At 30.2% G+C, this 11,604-nt stretch overlaps 1 protein-coding gene across 1 annotated transcript; it reads left to right on the plus strand.

The window, feature by feature from the left end:
* Positions 1–4,649: 4,649 nt before the first annotated feature.
* Positions 4,650–10,485, plus strand: LOC146953056 (uncharacterized). Its single transcript, XM_085707709.1, has 12 exons — positions 4,650–5,240; positions 5,446–5,603; positions 5,766–5,917; positions 6,015–6,055; positions 6,260–6,417; positions 6,534–6,999; positions 7,496–7,791; positions 7,922–8,014; positions 8,176–8,412; positions 8,484–8,630; positions 9,079–9,195; positions 10,189–10,485. Exons 1-4 carry the CDS (start codon positions 5,230–5,232, stop codon positions 6,051–6,053), a joined length of 360 nt encoding a protein of 119 aa, XP_085563835.1. The 5' UTR covers positions 4,650–5,229; the 3' UTR covers positions 6,054–6,055; positions 6,260–6,417; positions 6,534–6,999; positions 7,496–7,791; positions 7,922–8,014; positions 8,176–8,412; positions 8,484–8,630; positions 9,079–9,195; positions 10,189–10,485.
* The last annotated feature ends 1,119 nt before the right edge of the window (positions 10,486–11,604 follow it).

The following is an 11,604-nucleotide window of genomic DNA, read 5'->3' on the forward strand; positions in this document are numbered from 1 at the left end:
TATAACACACCGTCCGTTTGGATTGACTTATTTTTTATCTTATGAAAAACAGCTTATATAAAGAAATACTCACTCCGTTTTAAAATGTGTGCCGCTTTAGCTAAAAAAAATTGTTTTAAAATGAGTGTCGCTTTCAGTTTCCAATGCAATAATAACTTTTTCTTTTCAATTGTACCCTCCAATTAATACTATGCACAATACTTACAAAGTATTACTTTTAAAACTAACCAATAGTTAATAAGGATAGTTTGGTAAAATAACCATTCTCTTTCTTTTAATCATTGCATTTCTTAATATGTGTGTAAACACCTAAAACGACACTCATTTTGAAACGGATGGAGTATGTTTTTATGTATTATTATTCAAAGTTTGTCAAGTTGTTTATAAAAATTCAGCTTAGACCATTTACAATGCTTTTTTCTTTCAACGCCCATTTTTTCAATTTTCAACACTCCATATAATTTTTTCTCTCTTATTCAACACTCATTCAACTTTTACCCTCTCCAATGGTTTTTCATTCAACACTCTATCCCATCACTTTTTATTTCTTATTCTTATTTAATTTTGGATTAATTAAGTTTTTGGTCCCTATAAATATCTGCAGTTTTGTTTTTAGTCCCTATAAAAACAAATCACACTTTTTAGTCCTTACAAAATTTTTCGTTAGTGTTTTTAGTCCTTGTTAAATTAAAATTTGTTTAATTATGCTTTAACTTCTAAAATTTTTAAAGATTTTTTACAGACATGTTCATGACATTGTAAGACACTCTTTTATAAAAAAATTTAGTATTTTAATATGTAATGAATTAAATATGAATTTTTCTAAAAGCCAAATTTTCAAGATTATATTAATGAAAATTTGGTCCTAATAACAAAATTTTGAGTTAATTTTTTGCGGAAGAACTTTGCATAATGTTCTAAATAAGTATGTAAAAATTATGTTAAAAATTTAAAAGTTTAAGCACAATTAAGTAAATTTTAATTTTACATGGACTAAAATTATGTGTTGGTCCCTGTTAAATTAAAATTTGTTTAATTATATTTAAACTTTTATATTTTTAAATGATTTTTAACAGACATGTTTAGAACATTATAATAATCTCTTTTATAAAAAATTAGAATTTTTTAACATGTAATGAATTAAATATAATTTTTTTAAAACACCAAAAATTCAAGATGAAACTAACGAAAATTTGGACTTAAAAATAAAATTTTGAGCTAACTTATTGCGACGGAACGTTTTATAATGTTTTAAACAAGTATATAAAAAATCATTAAAAAATTTAAAATTTAAGCATAATTAAACATATTTTAATTTAACAGGGACTAAAAATACAAACGGAAAATTTTGTAGGGACTAAAAAGTCTGATTTGTGTTTATAGAGACTAAAAACAAAACTGCAGATATTTATAGGGACCAAAAACTTAACTAACCCTTTAATTTTTGTTTCTATAATTACATACAATTACAATTATCGATTATAATTAAACTAAAATAATAAACACTTAACAATTTATTTTTTAGTTTTTTGTAAAAATAAAATTTATTTAAATAATTTAGTTTTATTTTCTTAAATAATTAGAAAAATTCTAGGTGTTGAAATTATTATTATTGAGATCCATTTTACTAAAAAGAAGTTGAAAACTTCAAAAGAAAAGCTAATAAAAGGATAATAATAAGGTTAAGATAGTGAAAAACTTTTTTTTTCTGTGTCCAAATCAAATGAACAAAGTCTCTATTTGTAGACAAAAAAAAATCATGAATTTTGGTAAAAAAAAATAAAAAAAAAATTAGTTTGCAATGAAATAATTGAGTTCAAATTATTAAGATTAGAAAAATTCAGACAGACAATCAGAATCAGCCACGTGTCATCCATTATCCACTCAACATTCTTCTCTCTCATCCCTGCAAGCTCACTCGCCCCTGTCGGAGAGTGTATCACACGCGCCTGTTTTCACAAACCAAAACGCGCCACGTGTCCCTCTGTTGCAGGCTTCAACTATGTTGAACTCATTCAACACCTCTCTCCTCCGCATCATTTTCCCCCAACCTTCAACACTCCATTGGAAAGGTCCCAAGTGTTGAATCATGCTTTCAACACCTCCATTGCACTTGGTCTAAATGATACAATTGTCGTTGGTGAAAACTTATAAATTAACGTAAAGACTTATTTATTTGGATAAACTATTTTTCATAAGATAGGAAATAAGGCAATGCTAGTATTTTTTTTATTACAAACTCATTATTTAAAAATAAATTACTTATTTTTTACTTATATCAAGAAAAATATATATCAGTATATTGTCGTTGATTTAATGATAAGGGATTTGAATATCTTGAGTTAGTGATCAAGGGTCCGATCTCTAGCTCATATTTTAGAGAAGAACTTGGTTTGAAGAGGAAAAACAATCATATCTATTTAACAGTTTTTTAATGAAGTTTAATCACCGCTAAATAACGATATATACTTCATATTTATAAAAATAATATATTAACTTAATTATGTCATATATGTGTTTATTTTGTGTTTTGGATGTTCCTAATGTGGTTTTTTTCATATGAATATGTTCAACTTTAATTTCTCATCTTGTAAGACACTTATCCTATGTTTAATAGAAAGTCACATATGACTAATAAGCTAGCTAATATTGCTAACGGATAAGTTAGTAGATTGAATTTAAAATGTTTGATAAAAAAATCAATATATGAAGGGAAATAAAAGATGGAAAATGATATAAGTTATGAGCTCAAAATGTTACTTAAAGGAGTTTGGATCCTTACTCTACATAAAGTAACTAGTGACATATACATGATCGTGACTTGGATTAAAGGTGCAAACTATTTAACTTCACTTATACATATACTAAAGCAGCAATCCGTTTGGATTGATTGATCAATATTCCATTGAATTTTTTAGGAGCATTGTCCAATAGAATTGCTTTTTTGTTCTGCAAGTTATCTAAGAATTCTAAGGAAGTTACCTTCATTGACAAAATTTGTTAATTCACCGTGACTGCGAAAAGATAATATTTGCATTCCATAATCTATTGGAAGTACAATCTCAGAAAAAGAAACTATAAAGTATAAACTAGTGAGACAAAAAAAAAAAACGTTTTAAGCTCTTGAGAAAAGATCGTTACCAAACATATATACTTTAATCATACGAGATTATATGTAATATGTTAGCTCATCTAAAAAAAAAATGTTTTGCTGCTATAAACTTCCAGTTTGACCCTTCTATACATACCATGGTAGTATTAATTAGTGGTGTATTTGAAAAGAATATTCTCTCTCAAAAAAAAAAATTAATAATATAAATTTAGTTTATATTTAGGAATAATTTTTTTCTTGACTAAAAGCTTATATGTAGGAACAAAGTTAGTACTTTCTTGATATCCTTATTTATTAATTTTGTTACGTCTGCAGCAACTAGACCTAATTTTTTCCGCTCATTTGCTTTATTAGGTTTGCAATTATTTAACCTAACAAATTCCATCTAAAAAAAATGCGTTGCACACTAATTTCATTCCTATCCGCTTGCCTTTTTTTTGAAGAAAATATTTTCTACCATATCAATGATCACGTATGATCCATCTATTTTATACTCTTTTTTTTGTCAAGAATTCTACACTTTTTTTTTTGGATTTTTTTTAATTTCATGCCTTTTTTTTGACATCCATATTTATTAATTTTGTTACGTCTGCATCAACTTAACCTAATTTTTCTCGCTCATTTGCTTTATTAGGTTTGCAATTATTTAACCTAACAAATTCCATCTAAAAAAATGCATTGCACACCAATTTCATTCATATCCGCTTGCCTTTTTTTTTTCTCGCTCATTTGCTTTATTAGGTTTGCAATTATTTAACCTAACAAATTCCATCTAAAAAAATGCATTGCACACCAATTTCATTCATATCTGCTTGCCTTTTTTTTTGAAGAAAATATTTTCTACCTTGTCAATGATCTTACGGGTTAAAGATTATTTATTGGTCTCTATTATAGTCGAGAAAACCCGTGTGACGTACGGGTCAAAAGTCTAGTTTACTTTATTTTGCAATGGATTAGGTTTGCAATTATTTAACCTAACAAATTCCGTCTAAAAAAAATGCATTGCACACCGATTTCATTCCTATCCGCTTGCCTTTTTTTTTTTTTGAAGAAAATATTTTCTACCATATCAATGATTTTACGGGTTAAAGATTATTTATTGATCTCTATTATGGTCGAGAAAACCCGTGCGACGCACGGGTCAAAAGTCTAGTTTACTCTATTTTGCAATGGATGACCCTTAAACATTCATCAACTACTTCTCAAAGGGCCATTAAAAAAAAACTTCTCAAAGGCTAGTAATTTAGATGAAAACTCAGATGGAGTTATTTTAATTCATCATGTTTTTTTTTTATTCATTTCCTATGCTTATGTTTTATCGATCTTTCACAGTGATGACACTTGCTTGTGGATAACTATAAACTAAAATGTTTTTTTTTGAAATAACTATAAACTAAAATGTTAAGAATTCTATTCTTAAAAAAAAAATGTTAAGAATTCTACCCTCGAGTTGGATGTCAAATTTATGGCAGATCATTTTCATTCATCATCAATTATCAATCTATATATAAAAGTTGCCCCAAGCAAACTTTTTTGCCCTAATTTTTCAGAAGCCCTAATGTTTATAATGACTGTTTTACCCTAACCAAAACCTAAATTATGAAACAGCCGTAACAAAAGAAGAGAAAAAAAAGCACGGGTTAACTTTTATCATCTTCTTCTTCCTCTTATCATCATCACCATCGCCAACCCTCTCCCCCATCCAAAACTGCCTCCTTCACCGCCTCCTCTTCATCCGAAACCTTCACCTGAAACAAATTAGCCCTATTTTGTTCTCCTATTCTGCACCACGCGATGCGTAAATCGAAGAAACTGAAACCTTCAAATGCCGTAGAATCTGTAGAGCGTGGAAATTGGGAAAAAAATATTCAGCACTTTGGTTCAGATGATGAAGAATCAGGAAAAGCTACTTCAATCATTCGCCGATCAACAGAACTTTCTACAAGATCGCTTAAAATTGCAGAATCAACGTTGGGCTTCTGATATTAAACGTTATAAGGATCAAATTTCTCAGGTAAATTGATTAATTTGATTTTTGAAGAGAAGAAACGGTTGCTTGAGGAAGCTAAGGCTGATTTGATGATGGGTTCTAAGCATAGAAAATCTTCTATTTTGAAATGGGTTTTGGGTATGTTCCTTTTTCTTTCATGTTTTTGATTAATTGGTTGGTTTTTAATTAGGTTGTTTTTTGATCGGTCTCTTTGATTTTGGGTACTAAAAAAGAAAGTTTGTGTTTTTATGTTTTTAAGATGAAATTGTTTTGTTGTTTTTGTTCTTGATGTTAGATTCTTAATTTGATGTTATGTTCCTTATTGGTTTGAATATTTGTATAGAAAGTTAGGAAAACATTTTGAAGCAGCGAAAAACCGGTCGGAATGTATTGTTCGTAGCCCAATTATCAGAACCCTAGCTACCTATCTCACACTCTCACATTCTCATTCACCGCCGCATCGTCGTCTTCAGATCTATCTCTGCTCTCACCAAACCACAGGTATCAATCTCAATTTGTGTTTCCTACGTATTTTGCGATTTTAGCCTCTACAATTGATTTTCTAGGGTTTTCTATTCCCTCTCTTCCGCTCACCCTAAATTTGGCCGACCCAGAAGTTGATTTTTGGAATTTGATATTGTCATTGTTGTTTGATAATCTCAGATTGGGGTTTTTATGTTTGTGTTGGTTGCGGTAGTGATATACTATTCATTTTGATAAGTACCTCCCGTTGTGAATCAAAAATCAAGTTTACCCTTCCCACTATCTCCTCTCCGATGCGAAATCGAATGCCTCTTCAACGGTGTCACCTACTGGTTTAACATTTATACCTACTTTCTCGAATTGGTAATTGTGACACGTTTGTTTTGTTCTTTCTTTAACCATTTCTAATTTTTAATTCTAATTTTGCAGGTGTTGGGAGAAGCTCAGAAAAAATGGTTATATCCTTAACAGTATGTCATAAACCAACACCCCCTTCTCAGTTTTAGTTTTTATTTGATTTTGTTGAATTTTTTAAGAAACAATTATAGAGTTGTAATGATATCTGATTATTCACTGTGAAATTGATCTTAATTCAACTGTTAATTTTATTTGGTTTTGACATTGGAAAGTTCTCTCATATAAATGTTGATTTCGTAGTTTGATTGTTTGTTTAGGTGTTGTTTGACCGAAGTGAAAGAGAGTATCTGCGAGGGGATGAGATTGCGCCTTATGCAATTTAATAAACCAACCTGCCATTGTTTTCACCCCCTTTGCCTCTACTTCAATCCTTGACAACAACTCCAACCTGATATGTATTCTCTTTGGGCAAACGGTAAGAATCAATTTTGTATTATTTATTCCTTTTGAGTTTTTGAAAAAAATTAATATATTATGAAAATTTGATTGAAATTTTAATTGTTGCTTTGTTTCATTGTTCCTAATTTGCAGCTTTGATTGAAGGTAATAGATAACGTTCTGCAAGGTTTGAAATGTCGCAAATGAATTCTTTCATCATGGCAAGAAACAATTGGAAGGTTGCATCTGATTTACTTAGCTTAAAAGGTTGGTTCATTATTGTTTTTACTTTACCATAATATTAACTTTCGCATCTTAATTGTCTTTGTAGTAGCATTGGGATATAGTATATCGTAAAAAACGTAACTTGAATATTTCAAACAGAATTTTAAATAGTATAGTTTATATTATGTTTTGTTTTGTTTCCATATTCATATCCTAACTCCATCTATTTTTCTGTTATTGGTGTTATTATTACTGCATGTACTCATTAAAAATAATTTTGTTGCTCATCTTATACTACCAGTTCAGGATAACTCTAATGGGACTGTGTGCAAGGTTTTGTTCGAAATGATCTGATGAAATTGAGAACATTCCACATGGAATTTGACGTGGCATTGTAAGTCTATTTCCAGCATCCAAATTTATGTCTTGAGAAATTGGAAGACTATTCTTTCTTGATATGAACACTAGACTTTTGAGGCATTTTCATTTGATATTTTGATATGAAATTGAGGACATTCTTTTTTGTTTAGATCATGAATCATTTGTGAGCAACTATACTTCATTAATATGCAACTATTTTATTTTAAAACAGTTCATACATAACACACTGTTAGCGTGCATCACTATTCTTTCACACTGTTAGCGTGCATCACTATTCTTTTATTACTTGGTAGCATTCATCGCTATTAGCGTGTGAGTAAACACACTGTTAGCGTGCATCACTATTCTTTTATTACTTGGTAGCATTAATCGCTATTAGCGTGTGAGTAAATTGATGATTTTCAAGACTGTTAATTGTACGATAGAGTTTCTGGTGTTACATTACTGCAGCGATAGCATAGATGTGTTTATTCTTTTCCTGGGTTATAATCCTTCTCCACGTGATCCAGTTGCAGCATAGTGGCTGTTAAGAGTGAGAAGAGAGGAGATGGAAGAGAGAGTGGTAAGTGAAATTACTTAAATGCGGGGTCAATGAAACATTACTCCTATTTAAATGAACAATGGTTGCAACAAGTTCCTTTAAAGTCATGCGTTTTCCTTAGTTATGTTAGCCTTTTTCTCTGTTTTGAATTATTTTATTATAAGCTTTTGTTTCGTAAGATAAGGATCGAGATGTCAAGTTTGGACAACTTTGTTATGTTTGCAAAAGATCAAGATGATGCTGACGCACTAATCCACTTGAAAGGTTAGTTTATATTATGTTTTGTTTTGTTTCCATATTCATATCCTAACTCCATCTATTTTTCTGTTATTGGTGTTATTATTACTACATGTACTCATTAAAAATAATTTTGTTGCTCATCTTATACTACCAGTTCAGGATAACTCTAATGGGACTGTGTGCAAGGTTTTGTTCGAAGTGATTTGATGAAATTGAGAACATTCCACATGGAATTTGACGTGGCACTGTAAGTCTATTTCCAGCATCCAAATTTATGTCTTGAGAAATTGGAACACTAAAATGTCTTCTTTTAATTTTTGCAAAACTGTTAGCATCGAAATTGGAACACTTATGTTTTGAAATGAAGTTGCTGCAAAAATTCTTATGCTTTCCCACTTCAATGTGCAGGCATCGCCAAATCGGTGGAGATTGATTGATGGTATACCAGATTTCTTGAATCTGGAATCACATGGAGCGAAGACGGTGGGGGAAGCTAACTATTCCATCAAGAAAAGAAATCGTCCAAGCATGTAACTCCTCTAATTTAGAAAACCATCAGGCGGAACAATTGTGTGAACTATTTGTTTTTTTAAGGGATATTTCTTGCGTCTAGGAAATCAAAAAATTGCCTCCAATGTAACAAATGTAGGAGCACTAACCTTTTTATTCTCTGTTTTGTTGTTTAAGGTTCTGATTTTTTGCTTTACCTTGAATAGGAAAAAGTAACCATGAGAAGGAAGAGTAAAGGATGCAAATCAAATGCACCAGGAGGCAAACTGTTTAATCATTAATCATGCTTTATAAGTCTATGCACTGTGTTGGTTCTAGATGCAACATTCATTGTTTCCTCAAAGGATTTTCATGTAAGGATTTTTTGTTAACTCTTTTTTTTATAAGTATGCGATTTATGAAGTTTGTATGAATTTGTTTATCGTGTCTCCCATACGTTCGTTTTAATTTTCTGTTTCAGGTTTGTTTTAAATTTTAGGGTTAATTCAAGTAGAAATTGTGTTTTGATCATGGTCTGCATGTTAGTACCAAAGTGCATCGGCTTTGGTGTTTTGAGGTCATGTCCACCTTTTAGGTCGAAGCTTTAAGTTATCTCTGATATTTAGTTATTTACCATATAAGCAAATATCAAAAGCATTTCGTCATTAATTTGATTTAGGTGATTTTAAAATGTTAGCTGAATTTGATTAGCTTAACATATATTATAAAAATTTGATTGGAATACAAATTGTTGCTTCGTTTCATTTTTCTTGAGAAATTTTATGGTTCCTACTTCATATTAGCTATTGATTTAATTTGTAGGTTTTATTCACTATTGATAATTCGGCCGGTTTGATTGGCAGAGGAGTATCCCATATAATAGATTGTCATCTCATACATATAATGAAGCTTCAAAATGACCAACTTTTGAACCTTTATGTATGTTCTGTTTAATGTCCATTCTACTTGACTTCTTTTAAAATATTTTTTCTGCTCTGTTGTGTTGCTTTAGGAAATTCTTTCATCCTTTTATGTTTATTTGAATTGCTGGATTTTCTACTTCTTGGTGTTTTTGTCGCTGTATAGCTTTTTTTGTTCTCCATCTCATATTAGCATAAGATGATTTTAGGAAAATTTTAATTAAACTTGCAAGCTATGTTAGGCAAGAAATTGTTTTGAAATCACCTGATTTGAATGGTAATTTTCTCTGTTGGAATTCGTAAGTCAATTCAAAGACTCACTTCATTCACATGTATTATTCCCCTTCCAAATCAGCAACGTGTTCTCAATTTGCTTAGTATTTTTGGCATGTAACTATAGATTACAATTTTATCTATTGATAACTTGCAGGTATGGAATTTTTTTTGTTGGATTTTTAATACTTATTTGTAATTGAAGTTCATTGATACTTTTTCAATTTTTATTCCATGTGAATCTTATTCATCTGGGAAAAAAAATAAAAGGTACGGCTTTGCAAATTTTCCTTTTTCTGATTGTTGTATTAGGATTTTAACAACTTTGTTTTAAAAAAATTGCTTCAACTCATAGTGATCTCTCTCCGCAACACTATTCTTTAATCCTCTATTGCAGTTGAGTGCCTTATTGAACTGAGCTAAGCTCACGAGGATAACATTTGTCTGCTTTGGTTATATATATGGTCGGTCTAACATTAGCATTTCTTCCTCACTCATTAGACTATTCTTATCGTTTTAACCACTTCCACAATTTCTTTCTCTAAAATTACCACTTACTTTTGGCTCCCTCATCCCTCATTGTTTTTGTATAGGATTTTAAACCAATTTAATTTAATATGTGGACATGGTGGATAGTGGATACACTTGCAAAAATTGAGAAGTGAGATGTTAGAGAAAATGAGCATTTAAGTTATAGCCTCTCATTAACCCAATAACCATTTTTCTTTCTCCTTTGCAGGAACTATTGCCATTTGGTCAGTTATTTACAAATTTAATGTTTGAGTAGGAAGAATGAGGCATGAGTCATATGAGCTTTGATACAAGGGTTAAGATTTTGATAATGTTGTTGAAGTATGGAATGAGGATCTGACAAATATGTTGGTCCCTTTTAAGATTGAGAAGGATGGAAGTTTTGGTTTTGTATTGTTGCCTTTTTCGTGAGTTCTCTTCGACATGTTTTATGTGTTATGCATTGATGATAAACATAAAATATTGTTGCTTTATGAATAACTATGAGGTCATTCGTATTACCGTCTGTACTCTTTTGTTGGATATTGTCGATTGCATGTGGTAATATTTTGGTAGTCTGCTATATATATATATATGATTGTGTTTGTTGTCTGTATGTGGACAAGTTCCACAAAAAAAAATCATAAGAAAATCGTACATTCAAACTAAGTTATGTGTCTTTTTTCTTCTTTTTTTTTTTATAAAAAAAAAACTCCCAATATTATTTCTATAATTTTTTTGAAGGAATATTATTTCTATAGTTGTCCATATAGAAATATATTTTTTATGTTTCATATATGAGTTGGTTTTCCTTTACGTTTCATATATTTTTTTAAACAATTTCGATGAATCTTCCCTAAAAAATAAGAATTATAATTCAATGAGTCTACTTTTGTCCTCTTAAAAATGTATCTACTTTTGTGAATATTAATATTAATACACATTATAAATGGATCCCATGTTTATCTAATAGGAAAATGAGTGTTAGAGAAAGTGAAAGAAAGAGAATGTTCCTAACTTTTTTTGTTTTTTAAATCCTAGCATTTCTCCTTAGTAATAATATAAATTTATCTTGCAATATGACTAATTAGAGTTAAACAAGGACATTTTAAGATCATTTTAATCGGTATGATGTATTATATCGGCTGTTCTTACAGTCGACATGACCCGTGCGGCGCACGGGTCGATGGTCTAGTTCTTTATGAATTTGGTGTTATTTTAGAATAGGGTTAAATAACTGTTTGATTTCTATAAACTAGATTGGTGACCCGTGCGGCGCACGGGTCTTATTAGCCGAAATATAGTTGCTAATAAATGAATACTCAAAACAAAATACAAAGGACATTTAATATCAATGTATCATCAATTGATAGTAATGTATTGCTAATTAAAATGCAACACCAGCAGATAATGAAGTTTGACAATCTCCTAAATGTGGATTTTTTATACTACACATTACGAAATACTTCCTCTTAGACGACGTTAGATGTCATTTCAGTGTCTTCACCGTCTTCATACATTATTAGTATCTTCAACCATTCTTTAAAAGTAACTCTCGAAATAGCAACATATAATTGGTCATGAGAAAATAAAGGTGTTGGTAGATATACCCCAACATGTTTGATTGACTGCCATTGACTTTTGT

Source organism: Medicago sativa, chromosome 1 (genome assembly GCF_051527215.1).
Source record: "Medicago sativa cultivar Bolivia chromosome 1, Bolivia_mono, whole genome shotgun sequence".
NCBI classification, from domain to species: domain Eukaryota; kingdom Viridiplantae; phylum Streptophyta; class Magnoliopsida; order Fabales; family Fabaceae; genus Medicago; species Medicago sativa.